Here is a 24,380-nt window from a genome sequence, read left to right as displayed (position 1 = left end):
TGATGGCTTAACCACGACACCACCGAGGCTATGCTTTTCATGTTGGTCAGTGAGAGAGAAGAGGGTGTAGTGGTCTTACACCTACCCACTGAGCCGTTAAAAATCGCTCCGGGTGGGAGCTGGTACCGGGCTGCGAACCCTGTACCTACCAGCCTTATATTCGACGGCTTAACCACGACACGACCGAGGCCGGTGAGCTAGATCTCGTCCCCACTTATCTAATACAGTCGACTTTATTAGGATGACGATGTTTACCTCCAATCCAAACTTCCTAGACGCCTTTTTGATCACTTCTTCAGCTGTCATATCACGGTGCACGGATATGTTTTTATAGCCGCTCGGGGTCGCCTGATGGAAGATACTGAAATAAACACAAAACACTCAACATGACCAGATAATACATTCAAAGTAGTTTTGTCAAATTAACATTATCAGTGGAGAAAAAAGTCATTCAATTTAAAAAAAAAAGAAAAAAGAATTTAAACATTAAGTACCGTATATCGCTGTGTATTAGCCGACTTTTTGATACAGCTGGGGTCGGCTTATCTAAGGAGTCAACATTTTATTGGAAATGTAAAATTAGAATAGTGACGTCACGGCTCGACTCGATCTATTGTCATTATTGTGCTCTGCATTTCCGCTTTCATAAAGGTTTAATATTGCATTTTAACACAAGCTATTACAAATAAAAGATATTAAAATTGTATATATATGTTCATCTTTAATAAATGTTGGTGTTTAAAAGTTATTTAGTAATATTTATCTGTTTAAACAACAATAAATGGTGAACGATCAAAACAATTTCGGAAAACTTCGCAGGTCACGTGTCATTACAAAACTGCTTACTAAACCGGTGAACATATTAATTGTTCCAGCTTCATTTGTTTTGTTTGTCGGCTTGGGATTAATCGACACGGGTGGTTGGGTATGGTAGGGTATAGCCGACTAGTAATGAAAAGACCGATTAGCACAATCAACAATTCAAACAGTCACTGTGTTTTTAACATGTGGCTGCAATTAACAATGTAAGAGAATAAAACAAATTCACTGCTGACGATCTTCCCGAGTGAATGAATAGTGAATAAACCGTGTGGATTGTGCTACTTTGTAACATTAAAACAATTAGAAATGGACATAAAGTTTTAAAATGTAACCTATAAATGTTTACTGACATAAAGTATGTAAAAAAAAAAAAAGCCCTGGTTGTTGTTATTACTACTACTATTATTATTATTATTTCTGTTTAGGTATATTTCGCTATCTTGGTACTTATATTTTACGAGAAATAAATTAATCGGACACCATTTCTATAAATAGAAATCGGCTACTGCTTCCGGATAAGTTTGCTGTGACAAATGACGTTTGAAAGCAGATGTACTTTGTCATTTTGTAGACCACACAGACATCTGACTTGGTTAGTTTTATATAGGGGGCTCGGCTTATATACAAGGTCTATAATTTTAAAGCCGATTTGGAGGGTGAAACTAGGGGGTCGGCTAATGCATGGAGTCGGCCAATACACAGCGATATACGGTATACAGTTAAAAATTATATCATGTATTTAACGTATATCCCCTGTATATTTACCTGTATATCACCTGTATATTTATCTCTACATCATCTGTATATCACCTGTATATTTACCTAACACTATATGTGTATATACCTAACATCACCTGTATATTTACCTGTATATCACCTATATAGTTACCTAACACCACCTGTGTATATACCTAACATCACCTGTATATTTACCTGTATATCACCTGTATATTTATCTCTACATCACCTGCATATCACCTGTATATTTACCTAACACCCACCTGTGTATACACCTAACATCACCTGTATATTTACCTGTATCTCAAGCCTCCAGGGTAGATTTTCATGTATCCCTTATCGGGATTCTTCTCTCTGTAGCGTAGAAAAATGGACGGCCTCTTCCCGTCGGGCGTCTTCAGCTGAGATCGAATCGGACTTGTTTCCTCCAGCTCACGTTCGCCTGCAAGTCACAAGTCACAACGATCAGCAATGTAATACGACTGATATATCATGATTGATCTCAATGATTAGTGATATAATACGACTGATATATCATGATTGATCTCAGTGATTAGTGATATAATACGACTGATATATCATGATTGATCTCAATGATTAGTGATATAATACGACTGATATATCATGATTGGATACGATAAGAGATATAATACGACTGATATATCATGATTGGTCACAATGATCAGCAATATACTACGAATGATATGTCACGATTGGTCACAATGATCAGTGATATAATATGACTGATATATCACATTGATCACAATGATCAGCGATATAATACGACTGATATATCACGATTGATCACAACAATCAGCGATATAATACTACTGATATAGCACAATTGATCACAACAATCGAAGAAATCAGTGAAACCTCTCAAAACCAGACATTTTGTAATTAAACCGGAATTTCCTCAAAACTGGACGTTCTTCCGAGTCCCTTTTGAAGCATCAGTACAGAACCTCTCAAAAAATGGATAATCCTTATCACTGGACTTTTTACTTGGTCCAATGGGTGTCCAGTTTACAGAGGTTTCAGCTGATATATTATAACCATTGTTATACTACAACTGCCATATATTACACATTACATATCACGGTTGTTATATCATGTGTGTTATAAACATTGTTATACTACAACTGCCATATCATGTCTTTTATGTTACACATTACATATCATGGTCATTATATCATGAATGTTATAAACATTGTTATACTACAACTGTTATACCACTGTCGTTAAATCATGTTTTATTACACATTTATATTGCATCATAAACGTTATAACATGTATGACATATTACAGCTGATTTTTTTGGGTGAATTTATCAATCTATTAAGATTACTAATTGTAAAAAAAATTGAGGCATGTAGCAGGTACGTCGGAAGCAAGTAGAGTGGGGGTGGGAGGATAACTGAGACTGAGGGTGCAAAGCAAAGTTACTACGGGATTCAGGAGTAAGTTAGCCCATAACATTTTGAAAACTAGATGTTCTAAAACGCAATTTCCTGCATTCTACTAGGAAAATTCTTTTCTACCTTAAGATTTACTACTAATACTTTTTATACAGTCCCCCCCCCCCCCCTCACTCCACCATGCGTGTAATTGTATAGAATCGTGGCATGTAGTAAAGCGATCTTCTATTAAATTTGTAATCATTATACATCAATAAATTCATTTAAAAATGACTAACAATATATTCTCATAATTACAAATAACAACTTATTTAGTTAAAAATACACATAAATCAGTTTCTTACGAGGCCCTGACATATGTGTATACTATTTGTTACAAATGCTACAGTAACTAGAACTAAGTAGAAATAAGTAAACCGACTAACATAAAAACATACCACCATCAGAGGCCTCAGCCACATAGTAATTCTTGGGGTCGTCAGATATGTGGAATGTTTTCAGAGCTGCCTCCTACAATAAAAAATATCACATCATGAAATATTAGAAAAGAGTTTCAATTTTATTTCCATGATTTGCAGAAGTATTTTGGCCAAAGTTTATGTTAAATTTCCTATTTTCAAGCAATACAATTTTCATCAGTCAGTGTTTTTCCATGAACCATGAGATGTTAAGAGTACTTTTTTAAATGCATATTACTATCATAAGTATATTTAATTCATGTATAATTGCTATAATTAATGTTTAATCATTATATTGTTAGGGTGTGCTATGAAATTTAAAGTTATATTTCAGTTTTCAATCCTGATATTTTTAGAAAAAAGGGAAGTAATTCACAAATAAAGGGAAATAATCAACGATTAAGAAAATGTTTTTGTTATTTTGTTACCAGAATGGTTTGAGCTGCAGCATTTCTGGGAACTGATATTGTGCGATACAGTCGTCTTCGCAGTGATGCATTTCCGTCAAACACTCGAATTATCTCCACTGAAAATAATTAACATATTAAATATTAAACTATTTTGTTGAGTATTTTGTTCAGCTGTCTCCTTGGCAACACATTTTTACTAAGTACATGTACATCAAGGAATTTTGGAAAACAGTAGAATAAATTATTCTGGTTGTAAATCTGAATGACAATACCATAACATGTGATCAGTGCCATATCTCAAAATACAGAGTTGAATGGGCATTTGGCAAAATAGTGGACGATTCCATGAATATCTGTCTAGTGCCTCATCTATAGGATGGCAGCCACACCTGAGGAAATCCTTTATTGGACATTTCATTCCTCTTGCATTGCCAGAGGACTGCCACTACCAGACTAGTTTACTAAATCAAAACTAGCACCGGAAAGAACTGACAAAATAAGTCTGACAAAAAAGGGAGATAACTGACGATATATGAGAATAAGGAAAGATAACTGGCAAGGATGTCTGAAAAGGGGAAATAATTGATGATATAAAATAAGGGGAAATAACTGGAAGGGATGTTTGAGAACATGGGAAGAGAACTGACAAGGATTATGTGACAAAGGGATATTACTGAAAAGGATGGATGTCTAGCAAGGGCAGATAACTGAGAAAGCACTGACAACATGAGGGGATAATCGATATGGATTTCATTGACAAGGGGAGATAAAACGGAAGAGAAGTTTGAGAACAAGGGAAGATAATTGACAAGGGGGATAACTGATAAGGATTACAGTGAAAGAGATGTCAGACAAGGGATGATAATGAACATTAAAGGCCAAGAACAATGGGAGATGAAGAACACAGAAGAGTGAGAACAAAGTGAGATAAGTGTGAACTGACTGTCGGTATCCTTATCCTTGTCTTTGCCCTCCTTGTCTCTCGGCGATCGTCTCTCCTTCTCCTCGTCATCATTCTTAGAGTCTCCACTAGACGACCATTCCTCAGACACTGTGCGTGCTGAAACAAATGAATAAATCAATTAATGATTGAGTGAGTGAATGAATGAATGATAGAATGAATGATAAAATGACTAAGTGAATGAGTGAATTAATGAATGAGAGAATGAATGAATGAATGAGAGAATAAATGAGAGAATAAATGAGAGAATGAATGAATGAATGAGAGAATGAATGAATGAATGAATGAATGACTGAATGATTGAGCATAGATGTACAGGCTTTCATCTGTGTAGGGAGGCAGGCTGGCTTTTGCCCGACTTAAATGAAAATGCCGAATCTAGATTAACAACATTTATTCATATTAGCAGTAGAAACAACTATACATTTTTACATGGATTACAACTAATTTTGAGGGTAGAGTGATGAAATACATGGTAAAAAGGTCTTGGGTTAGCACATTAAATTTTTTACCTGAATATCTGTATCATTTTTGCCTGAATTTGAGGTTATTCTCTGGTACACCCACCCATCATTGCACCACACACACCAACCAGATTCGAGGAGTGAATAACACCCATTTTGTTTCTCGGGTCAAGCTTCCCACTAAATTTGGTTGGAAATGGTCCAGTAGATTTGAAGAAACTATATGTCTAGGTTGATATTCAACATAGGTTAATATTTTTATCAGCAGTAAGGTAAATTTTAATTCAATAGGAGCAGAACAAAACGAAACAAAAACATAAAAAAAGATCCAACAGTAAAAAGCTTCTCACCTGGTATGTCTGTAAGGTAACATCCATGACAATCAGGAGAAGATGAAAGGAGAAAAAGAGAAGGAAAAAAAAACATGTTAATTTTATAGACATAAAATTAATTCAGTGAAAACTGACAGGTACAATTAACATTCAAATGTACTATGGAACCTGTAATTAAAGGCCACCCACATAACCATGCCAGTATAAGAAGGTGTCCTTATTTAGAAAATACACAAATATTTCCCTGTGGAAAGATACAGCACCCACCTGCAGTAGAAATACATATTAGTCATAAATTTCTATGTGGTTGGAAATTTAAAAATTAAGAGTAGGTATTGTAAGTTTGAGACGGCTATTTTGGTGAAGTTCACAAATTATGCTAGTGTCAGTTTAAACCAACTGATCATCTTTTGATTACACAGTTGGTTTGAATTCTAATTATGAATATAATAAGGATTTTAATTCTAAGGGCAATACACATATTGTCATGTTTCCTGGGACAGACATAGTCATTATTATACAAACTTCTGTGTCGTATTGATTTTACGAAACGAATGTCTGGATTTTTTTTATTGCCCGAGCAGAGCGAGGGTAATACATGAACCCAGACACAAGTAAAATCAGTACGACACATATGTGAGTGTAATAATTTCTTTATTATTCGTATTATTATTGTAAATATTTTTCTTTATGAATAACAAGGGCCGTCTTAAAATGTTCCAGCCACAACTAGGAGACGATGAAATGACATCATATTTCAAATGCACAGTCTGTGCTAGGACTGGAGAAGCAATGTCATGTTATGACGTCGCTTCCCAAAATTACGTCATTACACTTGTTATTACACGTGTGCTTCGTATGATTATTATTAACCCGTTATGTTGAACCACGTGGATAATAATCGTAATTTTTAAACTAAAACAATGTGTAAAACTGGTGTAATTTGGTTATTATTCGTAGCCCCAGTGCTGTATTATTATTTTTATATATACAGCCTTTGCTCTCTACAATATTCAGACATTTTAAAATTATTTCCAATAAACAAACAGCAGTCCCTTACATGTATATGAAAAATGCATATATATATATATATATATCTCTACCAGATTCAGTAAACAAATTATCACACACACACATTCACTTCTACATGTATAGTTCAGTACACTAGACAGCACTAAGTCAACTAGTCATACAAAGTTGATTTCTCAGTCTACAGGGTTTCTGCCAGAGGGTAAAACAGGTCAAATGTCATCCTCCAAAAATATCATTTGGGTATGACACTATATACTCAAAATTGTTTATAGATTTCCTTTTTTACCGTATGATTAATATTCGAAAAATAAAAAAGTGTGAGTTGGCGGGATTTGAACCTATTGCATTGACTTGCATGACATTTGACAGTCTGTGATAACCACTTAAAATAAACCTGAGGTGAACATACATAAAGTTATAATTGTCTGAAATATAATACCCTAAAATTAGTGTCTAATGAAGTAAACAAGTGCTATAAAAACACTCTCAAATTCTTTCAAAGAGTGAATTAAGTTACCAGAAAATGGTTTCCATTATTGGTTTCAAACTTTGAGATACAGTTACAGTCATGCATCTGACATAAATAAAATTTAAGTGACTTTCTTTATAAACACGTACATGCAACGATCAAAGCACAAGTTTATTAGCCAGTCTGTATTGCAGTCACAGCACTGAAATAAAATGCCCTGAACAACATTAAAACACACCAGTGGTACATCCAAAGTTATTTTGATGTCTTTTTAACAAGATTAAATTTGTAAAAATTACTTCAGTACTCTTTTACATAAATCTCTGAACATATAATTTTTTTTTAATGTTGCATTTTAGATATTAAAAGTCAATACTGACAGAGAAAATCTTACTGGTGTATTTTTAATGCTGTTCAGTATACAATATTACATGCAAGTATGGCTTGAACGTGACGACAGTGCTGATGACAAAGCTGATGACAAAGCTGATGACAATTGATGTAGCTGCGATATGAACTGTCGACTTTGATTTACCGATGATGATAAATAAAAATGACTGCCATCAGTGAAAGGGATCATATTTGCTTTTTAATTTTGTGTTTATTTCTTGCAAAGTTCCTGTTTTAAAATTGCCATATGTAGGCTCCGTTATAGGTGAGGTTTTGTCTTTGGTAAAATCTTTTCAAAACTGCCATAGGTCTATGAAGCAATAAAAGAAAAAAAGGTGTTTTGGATAAAACAAAAATGCCTACCTACAAAGACTGCTGGATTAAAATCACTACCTGTTAAGCGATAATTAAAATGGAGTTTTGGGTAAACAATCATAAAAAGTGCATGCCGGATAAAATGAAAATGCCTACCTACGAAGCCATCATTACAATGGCGTGCTGGGTTACAGCAAGTCAACATGCTGGATTAAAATCTCTACATGGGTCTACGAAGCAATAATTAAAATCACATTTTGGATAAAATAAAAATGCCTACCTACAAAGCCTATTGGGTTAAAATCTCTATGTATTAAGCGACAACTAAAAAGACATTTTGGATAAAATGAAAATGCCTACTTACAAAGCCATCATTAAAATGGCGTGCTGGGTTAAAATCTCTATATATTAAGCGATAATTAAAAAGGCTTTTTGGATTAAAAAAAAATGCCTACCTACGAAGCCATCATTAAAATGGCGTGCTGGGTTAAATCACTTCCTATTAAGTGATAACTAAAAAGGCGTTTTGGATAAAATGAAAATGCCTACCTACAAAGCCATCGTTAAAATGGCGTGCTGGGTTACAGCAAGTCAACATATTGTTTAGGGATGGCCTAGTGGGGAGGCTCCTGCAGCCCCAGTCGTGAGAGAGAGCGTTTGCGGAGGTGGAGGAGTAGCGGACAGTGGTAAAGTTGTCGAACGTAAAACCGTCGGGCTGGGCAGTGTCGGATTTAGTGAGATCTGAAAAACACGGCACCTAATGCCTTTGTACAAATGTCTTGTTGAAAGAATTTCTATATCATGTAAACAGTTAGCAAAGCTTTTATAAATAAAGTTTTTTAACTAGGATTTTTTTAATAATTTTTATATCATGTAAACATTAAATTATCAACAGTTTAGATTCTGTCTTTGTATAATTATGTTGTTTTTTAAAAATAATTTAGTTTAAAAAAAAATAATTTTGTAATTATTATTTTTATTTTCATTTTAATTTTTTTACAGACTTATGCATGCAAACAGCAACGGTATGAGCATCTATATCTACAATTTTGATACGTTTTCAAGCATAAATTAATTTTAAAATATACAACTGTTGATTCATGTGACCAATTTGCAGAGATTCTAAGCATATAATTACTGACCCATTGTAAGGCATGTTTTAGGAATGTGTGTTGTGTTAATGCTGACCTTGTTTTAGGAATGTGTGTTGTGTTAATGTGTTTGGCCCATTGTAAGGCATGTTTGTATATGTAAACAGTTTTCATATGGCTTGAGCATAAATTTAGTAAAATGAATCTTCGATGTTTACAAACATTTTGACATGTAAGCATTTATTTATTCTAATAAATTGTGTTGTGTTAATGGGTTTGGAATATAAATTTATACGTGTATATCATTTTAAGTTTTGCAAGTTTAGTAGTAGATTTAATTACATTCTTGTTTTAGGAATGTGTTAATGCGTTTGGAATATACATGTATAGATGTATATCATTTTAAGTTTTGCAAGTTTAGTAGTAGATTTAATAACATTCTTGTTTTAGGAATGTGTGTTGTGTTAATGGGTTTGGAATATACATTTATATGTGTATATCATTTTAAGTTTGCAAGTTTAATGGTAGATTTAATAACATTCTTGTTTTAGGAATGTGTGTTGTGTTAATAGCATTTTAAGTTTGGAATAGATACATTCTTGTATATGTGTATATCATTTTAAGTTTTGCAAGTTTAGTAGTAGATTTAATAACATTCTTGTTTTAGGAATGTGTGTTGTGTTAATGCGTTTGGAATATACATGTATACATGTATATCATTTTAAGTTTTGCAAGTTTAGTAGTAGATTTAATAACATTCTTGTTTTAGGAATGTGTGTTGTGTTAATGCGTTTGGAATATACATGTATAGATGTATATCATTTTAAGTTTTGCAAGTTTAGTAGTAGATTTAATTACATTCTTGTTTTACACGCAGTACCGGGTACTCATACATTATTTTTAATGATACATGACACCCCAGCACTTTGTTTAATCATCAACTATCAGGTGTAAAACATTGTGTATTAGAGAAAAAACCTGCTACTGCTACAGACTGCCCATCATTACTTGCCAAGCATCTTTTACAGGGCTGCACATACCAATACCACGAAAGAAAAGCCGCAAGGGATATTTTATCTGTACTTTACTACAGACAGGACAGTAGATACCACAGACTTTGATGTACCACTACCGGTAATGAGGACATTGTTGGGAGGGAGGTGGGGGGACGGAGGAAAAACAACAATAAGTGATTTTACACCATTTTTGACTGATAGACATTAGTAAATGTGCAAAAAGAATGACAAAAAGAAAATCTTATTTGAATGAATGAATAAATAGTGTGATGAAATCTGAACTGATCACAGTAAGATCTGTTTATCTGAGCTGGAATCATTATTTTAAAGTGTATCTGAATATGATTTAAGTGAGTGAAATGTGTTCAAACATGCACAAATGTCAAATCAGATGATGGCCCTTTAACAAAGTTTAACAAAGTTTTAACAGCTAAAGCAGCACACAACACCAAACATGCATCTTGCAAACAGAAAAAGGACACAAGACAACAACAAACTAGAAGACATGTAATACTACTGATAGTAAATATGTTATAGTCCCTTTATGAACTGCAACAGGATTATACCACACACACGCATGCACACATGCATGCATGCACGCACACACATACACACACCTCACTAACAACTGATATTATCTATAACTAATATGTTATAGTCTCTTTATGAACTGCAACAGGATTATACCACACACACACATACATGCATGCACACACACACACGCGCACATACACACACACACACCTCACTAACAACAACTGATATTATCTATAACTAATATGTTATAGTTTCTTTATGAACTGCAACAGGATTGTACCACACACACATGCATGCACGCATGCACACATGCATGCGTGTACGCATGCACACGCATGTGCACACACACACTCACCCACACCCACCCACACTTCATAACAACAACTGATATATCTATAGCTAATGTTATAGTTTCTTTATAAACTGCAACAGGATTATACCACACACACACCCACCAACTCACTAGCGACTGAGAAAATAAAGCCATTTTAATACAGAGAAACCCCTTCAAACCGGACACCCTTGGGACTAAGACCAATGTTCGGGTTATAAGAGGGGTCCTGTTCAGAAAGGTTAAGATCTGTACTGGTTTTTAAAATGGGACTCTGTAAAACGTCCGGTTTTGAGGGAATTCCAGTTTACAGAGGGTCCGGTCTTGAAGGTTTCCAGTTTATAGAGGGTCTGGTCTGGAGAGGTGTCCAGTTTATAGAGGGTCCTGTCTTGAGAGGTTCCATTTTATTAGATAATTAATCAGGCCTGTGGAATTTTTTTTTTTTTTTATAGCCAATAATCAGGCCTGTTGAATTATATATTTTTTTATAGCCAATCAGGCTAGCAAATTAAAAAATCCACTAGCCCACAGATAATATCACTAGCCCGAGATGTTTCCTCAAATCTTACAACCACTTTCATTTGCCTTATATAAAACAAACCATTCATCAACACAGTTTTACTCAAAATTTTGAGTCCGCCCGACAGGCAAGTGGGTTTTTGATCTTGATTCGCCTGGTATGTTTTTTTCACCATTTCGGGCGAGTGGGCGAGTGGGCAAGTGCAATTCCGCAGCCCTCAGTGTTTCTGCCAGAAAGACACTTTTGGGTATGGTGCTATGGAATGCAACCACAGTCAACAGCGGGTATGGAGAGCCTCCCCAATAAAGAAAATGGGTAAGTTTAGGGTTAGGGTTAAGAAAATCATACAGTAATGACAATAGTAATTAATTTTGTCAAAAAGGTTAACTTAAAAAAACAAAAAATCTGAAAAAGAGTTGGGTATGGGGCCATACCCGTTTTACCATCTGGCAGAAACCTTGGCCCTGGACAATGAACATGACGCTGGTTCAGAACAAGCCATACTAATTTCTATATTGGCATACAAAACTGTGTTAAAAGTTTTCTCTTTTGTTGAATACTTAGCCTGCCCTCAAACTAATGGCATTCCCCCCTGGAACAATCAGTGGACTGCTCTGAACATCCCAACAGCCAATGGGATGGCTTAAAATCTTCCAATGTTAAAAGTTTGTTTTGTTTAACAACACCACTAGAGCACATTGATTTTATTAGTCATTGGCTATTGGATGTCAAACTAAAGTTTGTTTTGTTTAAAGACACCACTAGAGCACATTGATTTATTAATCATCGGCTATTAGAATGTCAAATATTTAGTAATTCTGACATATTGTCTTAGAGGAAACCTGCTACATTTTTCCATTAGTAGCAAGGGATTGTTTATATCCCAGACAGGATAGCACATACCAGTCTTAGAGGAAACCTGCTACATTTTTCCATTAGTAGCAAGGGATTGTTTATATCCCAGACAGGACAGCACATACCAGTCTTTGATATACCAGTCACAGTGCACTGGCTGCAACGAGAAATAGCCTAATGGGTTTACTGATGGATATTGATCCTAGATCGACTGCATTTGCAGCAAATAAACCTGACTGAAAGCCTATCTTGTTATATGTAGACATCTTTTAAATGTGCAAATATTAAATATTGGCAAATAATATACACCAGGTGTATACATTACGCTATTGTTGACACTATTATCGACGGCACAAATGTGCCATCAGTGATGATCTCTACCTACGACAATTTATATCTCAACGACGGCAATTGCCATCAGTGCCGCCGTTAAGTTAGAGCCCTGTTTGTGGATGTTCAGACCAGACCATTGTTCCAGGGGGAAAATGCCCTCAGTTTGAGGTCAGGTTAAGATGAAAACAAACAGTTGGTTAAGAGACGATTAGCAAAAAGCAGAAGCCAAACAGCAGCAGCACATCAGTAACATTCAACGACTTTCTTAAAGCATCGAGTCTGGACTTTAAAACGTTTTACATGCACAGGTCTGCAGCAGGGCCATACCCTGTCGAAAAATAAGGGGGGTGGCAGTATTTAAAGGGAATCAGGGAACCGTAATTGAGGGTCTTCTACAAACAGACAAAATGGACACTTCTATCTAAAAAAAAGCACACTTTTGAACTTTAAAAGGCCACTACTGAACTAGAGGAAGCAGGGTGTTTTTGTCTTTTCAAAAAAGCACTTTAAATTTAATAAGGACCCTTTAAAACTAAAAAGAGCACTTTCAAACTAAAAATAACACTTTTATACTTAGTATAAGGAACATTTTTAAACAAAAAAAGAGGGCACTTTCAAACTAAAAGGGGTATTTTAACCCCCAAAAAGAGCACTTTTAAGCTAAATGTATTTTTCTGGGAGTTCAACTGATTCCCTCTGCCTCCCATCACGACTAGGTACGCCCTTGATCGTAAGCAATATACAGTGACACTTCTCTAAACCAGACACCCTTGGGACTAAGTAAAAAGTCTGGTTTTAAGAGGTATCCAGTTTTAGAGTTGTTCTCTTCTGTACAAATATTTAAAAAGGGGCTGCGAAAAAGGTCTGGTTTTGAGGGAATTCCTGTTTACAGAGGGTCTGGTTTCGAGAGGTTTAACTGTACAAGTGTTTAGCATTGACCATGGCTATTTGTTTTAATAAAGACAAAATAAAATGAATGTCACTGGCTTCTGACAAACAAGACAGCCCGTAAGCATCCATTATACTGTTTTTCCTACTTAGTCCAAGAATGGTTTCTACGGGAACGTCCATCCTGGGGACGGTCAGACAGCTGGGGGGCAGCATGATGTCACGCAAACTGCCAAACTTGCACTCCACGGGCAGGCTCCGGTAGCACTGGGCGTGGGCCTGGAATCAAAATAAAAGTGAAAGTGAAAGTTATAGTTTGGTTTTGTTAAGACTCTGGTAACACTGAGCTCAAAATTGGATGGATGAATAATGGATGGATGGGTTAATGGGTGGATAGGTAAAATTATTAGATGGACAGATGGCTGTTTATGATGGATGGATGGATGGATGGATGGATGAACGGATGGATACATGGATGGAAAGGTTAAGATGAATGTATGAATGAATGAACATGTGAGTGAAATAATGAATAATGAGTTATTTACTGACATAGGCAGGTGGATTCACACAAACTTAGCACCTCAGCCCATGGTCTTCCCAGTGTGTATATTATTCTATTATTCTGTGTGTCAGTCGAACGTACCATGACTCCCTCACACCCCAGCCCATGGTCTTCCCAGTGTGTATATTATTCTATTATTGTGTGTGTCAGTCGAACTTAGTGACTCACTCACACCTCAGCCCATGGTCTTCCCAGTGTGTATATTATTGTGTGTGTGAGTCGAACTTAGTGACTCACTCACACCTCAGCCCATGGTCTTCCCAGTGTGTATATTATTCTGTGTGTGAGTCGAACTTACCATGACTCCCTCACACCTCAGCCCATGGTCTTCCCAGTGTATATATTATTATGTGAGTCGAACTTACCGTCACTCCCTAATACCTCAGCCCATAGTCTTCCTAGTGTGTATATTATTCTGTGTGTCAGTCGAACGTACCGTGACTCCCTCACACCCCAGCCCATGGTCTTCCCAGTGTGTATATTATTATGTGAGTCGAACTTACCGTCACTCCCTAATACCTCAGCCCATGGTCTTCCTAGTGTGTATATTATTCTGTGTGTGAGTCGAACTTACCGTGACTCCGCACCACTCGCAGCGCATGCCGGCCAAGCACTCTGAAGACCAGCAGGTTTTCTTACAGGCGACACACTTCGAGTTGGGCGGCAGGTTCCCCTCGCGCCAGTGGTGGTAGTGGATGACAGACGCCTGCAGAGAAAAACAACAACACAGTGTCAACTCCACTCAACATCAGAACTACATAAAAACAGACCTGGTGCTTATAAAACTTTTAGAGTCTAGACTCGAGACTCTAATAATTAGAGTCTGAGACACTAATGTCATGACAATGCCATACAAACTGCATATGTGCGACGTCATTAGAGATTGAGTCTGGACGGGCCCAGATGCTACATTTTTTAAACAATATGCCAAACAATATACAATGTATGTACTCTGTAGGGATGTCACAATGCGCCTACCTCAAGATGTGATATATATCACGAAACATAACGTGCAATACGATAGGGGTGTCATGATACACGTACCTCGAAATACGATATGTAATATATATCACGATACATAACCTGCAATACATTATGTATCACAATACCTAATACCGTATTTTCAAGGGGTTTTATGATACACCTACATATGTACCTCACAATACAATATGTAATATATATCATGATACATAACCTGCAATACTATATGTATCATGATACCTGATACATAATATTTTCTAGGGGTGTCATGATACACCTACCTCACAATACAATATGTGATATATATCACGATACATAACCTGCAATACTATATGTATCATGATACCCGATACATAATATTTTCTAGGGGTGTCATGATACACCTACCTCACAATACAATATGTGATATATATCACGATACATAACCTGCAATACGATATGCATTATGATACCTGATTCACAGTGTTTTCTAGGGTGTTACGATACACGTACCTCGCAATACGATATGTGATATATATTACGATACATAACCTGCAATACGATATGCATCATGATACCTGATTCACAGTGTTTTCTAGGGTGTTACGATACACGTACCTCACAATACGATATGTGATATATATCACGATACATAACCTGCAATACGATATGCATCATGATACCTGATTCACAGTGTTTTCTAGGGTGTTACGATACACGTACCTCGCAATACAATATGTGATATATATCACGATACATAACCTGCAATACGATATGCATCATGATACCTGATTCACAGTGTTTTCTAGGGTGTTACGATACACGTACCTCACAATACGATATGTGATATATATCACGATACATAACCTGCAATACGATATGCATCATGATACCTGATTCACAGTGTTTTCTAGGGTGTTACGATACACGTACCTCGCAATACAATATGTGATATATATCACGATACATAACCTGCAATACGATATGCATCATGATACCTGATTCACAGTGTTTTCTAGGGTGTTACGATACACGTACCTCTCAATACAATATGTGATATATATCACGATACATAACGTGCAATACGATATGCATCATGATACCTGATTCACAGTGTTTTCTAGGGTGTTACGATACACGTACCTCGCAATACGATATGTGATGTATATCACGATACATAACCTGCAATACGATATGCATCATGATACCTGATTCACAGTGTTTTCTAGGGTGTTATGATACACGTACCTCGCAATACGATATGTGATATATATCACGATACATAACCTGCAATACGATATGCATCATGATACCAGATTCACAGTGTTTTCTAGGGTGTTACGATACACGTACCTCACAATACGATATGTGATATATATCACGATACATAATGCGCAATACAATATGTATCATGATACCTGATTTACAGTGTTTTCTGGGGTGTCATGATACACCTACCTATCGTCAGCAGCAGTATCGTGATACATCGATGTATCGACACAAGCAAGGCTATCGTGTATCGTATTGTCAGCAAGAGTATTGTGAAACATCGATGTATCAACACACAAGCAAGGCTATCGTGTATCATATTGTCAGCAGTGTAGTGATGCACTGATGTACAGACACACAAGCAAGGCTATCGTGTATCGTATCATCAGCAGTATCATGATACATAGATGTATCAACACACAAGCAAGGCTATCATGTATCGTATCGTCAGCAGCAGTATCGTGATACATCGGTGTATTGTGACACACCATGTACCCAGATTATAATTTTAACTAGTTGACATAAAATAAGCATTGAAATAAACAAAGAAAGAAATGTTCTATTTAACGACGCACTCAGCACATATTATTTACAGTTATATGGCATCAGACATATGGTTATGGACCACAGAGATATTGAGAGATAAAACCCGCTGTTACCACTTCATGGACTAAGTTTTTCTATTAGCAGCAAGGGATCTTTCAAATGCACCATCCCACAGACATAATACCACATACCACAGCCTTTAATATACCAGTCGTGGTGCACTGGCTAGAGTGAGAAATAGCTTAGTGGTCCATCACACTGACGGGGATTGATCCCAGAATGACCGCGTATCAAGCTTTACCACTGGGCTCCTATTAGAGTTGGTGTGATCCTTTAGTCCTTTCAACACGAATAGAATGTATTGTCCCGTGTAGTGACAATGTTTCCTACAGACAAAAGTAGGATACATCACTCAAGTATAACTTTATCCAGATGCTTTACATGTCTGTAGATAACCAAACTTCCGCTAGGCTCAAACTACCAACTACCATCACAAAGTTGGCCAATTTTCTGCTGACACGACTTTATGACTCTCCAGTAGCTAGTCTGAGCGATCTTACAACTCGATTCTAAACGTATAACCCATTAGCTAGTCGTAAGTCGTCAGTAGGAAGAAATTATAATGCAACCATAGAGTTGGCCAACTTTCTGCTGGCAGTTGACAGTCTGAGCCAAGCATAGGTATCCATTTTCACAGGCTAAAACCGAGGTGTGTGACTTTAATAAACATGTATCACTGAGACTGACCTTCTCTCTCTGGGGCTGGTACGTAGCGCACTCTTTACAGTCGCTGACCACAAAGTCTTGACAGTCCAGATGTGCATAATACTCACAAACTGAAAAACAAGAGAAAATACATTGTACGTACAAATATTTACAACTTGTGTTACACATAATATACTCTTCAAAAAAAGAAACGCAAAAGGGTACAAATGGGTTATAACTCCGATTTTATGTTTCCTACCGGTTCATGCTTTGTGAATATAAGGTCATTGCATGTCCCAAACACATTCCCACGGTTACATTCGATAAAACGCAGCTACTGTACAATAAAGTTCCAAAATGTGAATATTCGCAAAAACGCAGCCACGTGCAAACCATGTCACCACTGCACGTGCGTTGTCTGCACGTGCAACATGAACACCGACAGTATAAAAGTGCAGGGTGTTCGCTTGCCTGGCCTCTGTATCTGGCCGACAGTTGACAATCCAGGACATGCCACGTCTCAGTGAACCGCAGAGAAACAATGCCATCGGCCGACTAGACGCAGGCGAATCCAGAACAGCCGTTGCCAGGGCATTCCATGTGTCCCCAAGCACCATCTCCAGACTGTGGGACCGTTACCAGCAACATGGATCAACACGTGACCTCCCTAGATCCGGTCAACCACTACCCCCGGGCAGGACCGCTACATCCGGGTACGCCACCTTCGGGAACGATTGACTACTGCCACCTCCACAGCCGCAGCAATACCAGGTTTGCGCAGGATGTCCGACCAGACCGTACGGAACCGCCTACGTGAGGTAGGAATTCGTGCCAGACGTCCAGTTCGAGGTGTCATCTTAACACCACAACACCGTCGACTCCGACTGCAGTGGTGCCAGATTCATCGACAATGGCCTCAACTGCGATGGAGACAGGTGTGGTTCAGTGACGAGTCCCGATTTCTGCTCCGACGTCATGATGGAAGATGTCGCGTGTATAGGCGTCGTGGTGAACGTTATGCGGCAAACTGCGTGCAGGAAGTGGACAGATTCGGCGGGGGTAGTGTCATGGTGTGGGCAGCCATCTCACACACTGGCAGAACTGACCTGGTCCACGTGCAGGGCAACCTGAATGCACAGGGCTACATTGACCAGATCCTCCGGCCACACATCGTTCCAGTTTATGGCCAACGCCAACGCAGTGTTCCAACATGACAACGCCAGGCCTCACACAGCACGTCTCACAACGGCTTTCCTACAGAACAACAACATTAATGTCCTTCCTTGGCCATCGACATCACCGGATTTGAACCCAATTGAGCATCTATGGGACGAGTTGGACCGACGCCTCCGACAGCGACAACCACAGCCCCAGACCCTGCCCGAGCTGGCAGCAGCCTTGCAGGCCGAGTGGGCCACCATCCCCCGGGACGTCATCCGTACTCTGGTTGCTTCAATGGGCAGGCGGTGCCAGGCAGTTGTCAACACACGCGGAGGCCACACCCGGTATTGACTCCAGATGACCTTGACCTTGGTGGTGTGTCCTATCTCTTACTCACAATGGACTAGAGTGAATTGTGAACAATCCTGCAACATTTGGTAATTATCGGACTCACCATTCAATAATTAAATCAATTCTCCAAATGTTACGACAATGTGGTTTTGCGTTTCTTCTTTTGAAGAGTATAGTACAATATCAAGCCTTTGGATTTCATGGTAACGATTGTTTCCGGTACCATTTTGGTAAAATCACGAAACAGAAATTTTATTTCCATGATCATTATATTCAGTACGACTATTCAACGAAAACAAGCATTTTGAGAATACTGTTAAAGTAATACACGTCTCCTACCTGACCCAAAAATTTTTTCGTATCTCCTAAATTCAAGGGCCAAACATCTGTGAAAAGTGGGTAAATCACAATGACAGTTACACTTGCTCAGTAACAGTACATGGTAAAGCTATATGCAAAATTTCACTTCAATATTACAAAACAAAAGTCAGGAAATTTTCTTTTCATATCTCCTAAGTTCAGGGACCACAACTCCGTCACAAATGGGTAAATCACCATGAAAGTCAACCCTGATCTGTAACAGTACACGATAAAGCTATACATAGCTACATTTCAGCTCAATATCTCAAAGCCTTCTGCAAGAAACATCCGAAAAACATATGTGTGACAGACAGAAGGACAGAGATGAAACTTATAGTCCCCTCTGGTTGGACCGGTAGGAGACTAATAATATATAATTATATATAACTTTATTTTTTAAAATTATATTTCTAACATCACACTACTGAAGAGCGTGTTTGACACAATCACAAGACTCAGATTGTTGTGTTAACAGAGCTTCTCAGTGTTCCTGAATCAGAGTTCGAAAAGGCGTCCAATCAAATGCATTACACATTTGAACCAAAATTATTGACACAAATTATTTGTGGTATATCTTTTTAAATATAAGTGTCAAGAAAATAGTAGTAAAACTCATGATTAGAATTCAAGAAGCATAAACAAACTGAATGCAGAAGAAGAAATTAAAATATACTTTTGTAGAAAATATTTAACCTTCTGACTACTAATAGTACTATCACTGAAGCTGAAAACAGTTGATGTCACACTTGTGCTTGAGTACTGAAGGTGGCAATCGAATAGGCTCCACTATTTCCTGTACTTTCATTATGGGAGGAAATGACGTAGGCCTAAACTATTATTTTTATTTAGCTGTCAAAATCACAACAGCATGCGTATAATGAGAGGGTGTGTCAAAAATCTACTTTATATTGATTTTGAAGACATGTCTCTGTCAGATTTTTGCAATAATAATAATAATTTAAATCAATGGTATCAAAATGGGTTCCCATGATCACAAAGCACGGAACCGAAAAAGTGTTTCCCATGAAATTTGAAATCTTAAGACTGTACATACATGTGGTAATACTCACAAACTGAAAAACCCCCACGACAAAACACTGTCAAATGTTTACAAGTTTTTATATACTCAACAAAACCTATTAAGAGTCAGTATATATTTTCAGCATTGAAAAAAAAAACATATGGTGAAAAAAAAGCAATTCAAAGCTTCTAGATTATGGTAGCCCCACTCCCACGACCAGTGATATTCAATGTTGGGCTAGTAAATAACTACCACTGCCATGCCCAATGGCCAGTGAAAAACTAAAAAGTTGTCAAATGCTACAAATGTCAAAATGTTGTCAAAAGTCTTATTTTGTAAATATGAATATCCTGACCCCTCCCTCAAATCTTCGTTTTTCAGCTTTATCTCCTTCTTTAGGTGACATTCCTATTAGCAACATTGCAATTACTTAAAGGGACATTCCCGAGTATGCTGCATTGTAAGATGTTTCCGGCTAATAAAATATTTCTACTATTAAACTTACATATTAAATATATTTTCTTGTTTAGAATATCAGTGTCTGTATATTCAATGTGTTTCTGGTCATCTTAATATTTGTAAGAAGCCCAAACCAGATTTTGTCTTCAAATAATTTCGTACGTACAAAAAAAATATATATTAGGAAATATAATTTAATTTAACCTAGCTAGTACAAATAGTATAACGATGAGAAACACGTTTAATATACAGCCACTAATATTGTATGCAGAAAAATATATTTGATCTGTAATTACAAGCGTATTTGATCTGTAATTACAAGTGTTAAAATGTCTCTGTTAGTCAATAACATCTTTAAAATTGCAGCAAACTCAGGAATGTCCCTTTAAAATATGGCTAGTGAATTTTTAATGATGGCTAATACTTTATTTTAAAACACTGAATCCATGGCTAGTGGATATTTATAAAATTGTAGAAGCCCCACAATGACTCTATTGTAAGGTGTCAAACTGACATCATCTCAAGCTCAGTGATTTAAACAACAATTTACAAGGAAGGAAATGTTTTATTTAACGACGCACTCAACATATTTTATTTACGGTTATATGGCGTCAGACATATGGTTAAGGACCACACAGATATTGAGAGGAAACCCGCTGTCGCAACTTCATGGGCTACTCTTTTCAATTAGCAGCAAGGGATATTTTATATGCACCATCCCACAGACAGGATAGCACATACCATGGCTCTTGATATACCAGTCTTGGTGCACTGGCTGGAACGAAAAACAGCCCAATGAGTCTACCGATGGGGATCGATCCCAAACCAACCTCGCATCAAGCAAGTGCTTTACCACTGGGCTACGCCCCTCCAACCCCCCCCCCCCCCCACCCCCCAACAATTTAGAGTGAACACAGTTAGTGAAACCTCTCAAAACAGGACCCTCTATAAACCGGAATCCCCTCAAAACCAGACATTTTTCATGGTCCTGTTTCAAATATCTGTACAGAAGAGAACCTCTCTAAACCGGATACCTCTTAAAACCAGACTTTTTACTTGGTCCCAAGGGTGTCCGGTTTAGCAGAGTTTCACTGTACAAAGCATTATTACCAGTCTACAAGTACAAGTTCTAGCCAAATGTACGTTTCACTGTACAAAGCATTATTACCAGTCTACAAGTACAAGTTCTAGCCAAATGTACGTTTCACTGTACAAAGCATTATTACCAGTCTACAAGTACAAGTTCTAGCCAAATGTACGTTTCAATAGTTTTCATAAGACGTTTGTTTGTTTTGTTTAATGACACCACTAGAGCACATTGATTTATTAATCATCAGCTACTGGATGTCAAACATATGGTAATTTTGACACTGTCATAGAGAGGAAACCCACTACATTTTCCCATTAGTAGCAAGGGATCTTTTATATGCACCATCCCACAGAGAGGGTAGTACATACCATGACCTTTGATATACCAGTTGTGGTGCACTGGATGGAATGAGAAATAGCCCAATGGGTCCACCAGCAGGGTAGTTTTCATAAATGCATGAAAAATTCATCATGGGTCAAATTTGACTGAAACAATGTTTAGAAAGCATCACAATTTCCTATAATTATCATATTAAACTACTAGCAATGAATTTCTAAAAGTCTGTCGGCCCTCCATTTATTTAGTTTCCATGACAATATTCATAACAAAATATTTGTGTCTAAAAATAACTGACACCACCAAAGAAACCTGTTGTGAAAATATCCCAATTTCCATGACAATATTTGTAACAAAGTGTTTAAAAATAACTGACACCCCCAAAAGAAACCTGTTATGAAAATACCCCATATTCCATGACAATAGTAATAAACAAACTACTAGTGTTTAAACATAACTGACACCCCCAAAAGAAACTGTTATGAAAATATCCCAGTCTTGGTCAATGGTCAAATTTGACCCCAGTGAGTCTCCACAGCTTGCCAATAATGACTCTGATGATACACACTATAAGAAGGTGCTCTAGTGGTGTTGTTAAAAAAAAAAAAAAACACTATATAAGAAGGTGATGGTTAATGAGTCAAAGTGAAAACAGATGCTGATGTCAAAAACTGTGATGTAAAGGTTTTCTTTAGACATAAAATTAACTTCTAAACTTAACGTAAATGTGCATTACCTAGGTAATTAGACTTCCTAGCACGTCCTCTATAAAAATATTACATACAACAAAACAAGCATTGGTTTCTGTCAATCTGAAGTTGAAAAAGGGAGACCTATTTAAAATGACAAATTTCACTTTGGAAACATGATTCTGTAAAATCATTTTTAATTGTAACGTTAGATGCTAAAGAATTAATGTCATGTATTTATTGCAATTAACCTATTGCCATTATTGGATAAAGTAATATAAATAGATCATCATGTCGTGGGTTCATGTTTTGTTGAAATATAGCTGATAAAACTAAAATAGACCACTGCTAATTGATTTTCATTTATTTTAGTTTATTTCTGAAATTTTATTTTGGGTTTACGTGCTTGCAAATTGACTGTGAAAGTTTATTTTTGTTCTTGGATTATGTGACTACCAGCTTGTACACTCACCACTGGTGGCAAAGGAAAGGAATGATTGTTTGTGACTATGACCTTGTACACTCAGCACTGGTGGCAAAGGAAAGGAATGATTGTTTGTGACTGACCTTGTACACTCACCACTGGTGGGAAAGGAAAGGAATGATTGTTTGTGACTGACCTTGTACACTCACCACTGGTGGCAAAGGAAAGGAATGATTGTTTGTGACTGACCTTGTACACTCACCACTGGTGGGAAAGGAAAGGAATGATTGTTTGTGACTGACCTACACTGACCACTGGTGGCAAAGGAAAGGAATTTGTTTGTGACTGACCTTGTACACTCACCACTGGTGGCAAAGGAAAGGAATGATTGTTTGTGACTATGAGCTTGTACACTCACCACTGGTGGCAAAGGAAAGGAATGATTGTTTGTGACTGACCTTGTACACTCACCACTGGTGGGAAAGGAAAGGAATGATTGTTTGTGACTATGAGCTTGTACACTCACCACTGGTGGCAAAGGAAAGGAATGATTGTTTGTGACTACCAGCTTGTACACTCAGCACTGGTGGGAAAGGAAAGGAATGGTTGTTTGTGACTATGACCTTGTACACTCAGCACTGGTGGCAAAGGAAAGGAATGATTGGACTATGAGCTTGTACACTCAGCACTGGTGGCAAAGGAAAGGAATGATTGTTTGTGACTACCAGCTTGTACACTCAGCACTGGTGGCAAAGGAAAGGTATGATTGTTTGTGACTACCAGCTTGAAAACTCACCACTGGTGGCAAAGGAAAGGAATGATTGTTTAGTGGCACCTCAGCACATTTTTAAACTATGGCTATTTAACATCTAATATGTATGGTTATTTAGAGGCGAGGGGAGAGAGAGAGAGAGAGAGAGAGAGAGAGAGAGAGAGAGAGAGAGAGAGAGAGAGAGAGAGAGATAGAGAGAGAGACAGACAGAGACAGAGAGAGAGAGACACACTAAGAGACACACAGAGAGAAAGAAGGGGATAGGAGAGTAAGAGTGTGAGAGAGAGTGTCTCAG

General features: G+C 37.3%; 1 protein-coding gene across 1 annotated transcript in view; it reads right to left on the bottom strand.

The window, feature by feature from the left end:
• The window catches only part of LOC121377232 (diacylglycerol kinase theta-like), a 114,493-nt gene that overhangs the window by 24,551 nt on the left and 65,562 nt on the right, over window positions 1–24,380 (bottom strand). Inside the window, exons 4-13 of the mRNA XM_041505141.1 lie at window positions 17,465–17,553; window positions 14,517–14,648; window positions 13,530–13,659; window positions 8,324–8,550; window positions 5,798–5,870; window positions 4,790–4,906; window positions 3,865–3,962; window positions 3,416–3,488; window positions 1,858–2,002; window positions 256–361 (exon numbers count right to left, since the gene is read on the bottom strand). Coding sequence (XP_041361075.1) covers window positions 256–361; window positions 1,858–2,002; window positions 3,416–3,488; window positions 3,865–3,962; window positions 4,790–4,906; window positions 5,798–5,870; window positions 8,324–8,550; window positions 13,530–13,659; window positions 14,517–14,648; window positions 17,465–17,553 — 1,190 coding nt within the window. The remainder of the gene's footprint in view (window positions 1–255; window positions 362–1,857; window positions 2,003–3,415; window positions 3,489–3,864; window positions 3,963–4,789; window positions 4,907–5,797; window positions 5,871–8,323; window positions 8,551–13,529; window positions 13,660–14,516; window positions 14,649–17,464; window positions 17,554–24,380) is intronic.

Source organism: Gigantopelta aegis, chromosome 7 (assembly GCF_016097555.1).
Source record: "Gigantopelta aegis isolate Gae_Host chromosome 7, Gae_host_genome, whole genome shotgun sequence".
In the NCBI taxonomy this organism is placed as follows: domain Eukaryota; kingdom Metazoa; phylum Mollusca; class Gastropoda; order Neomphalida; family Peltospiridae; genus Gigantopelta; species Gigantopelta aegis.
The sequence above is the reverse complement of the archived record's forward strand: the minus strand, read 5'-3'. Positions and strand labels throughout refer to the sequence as shown.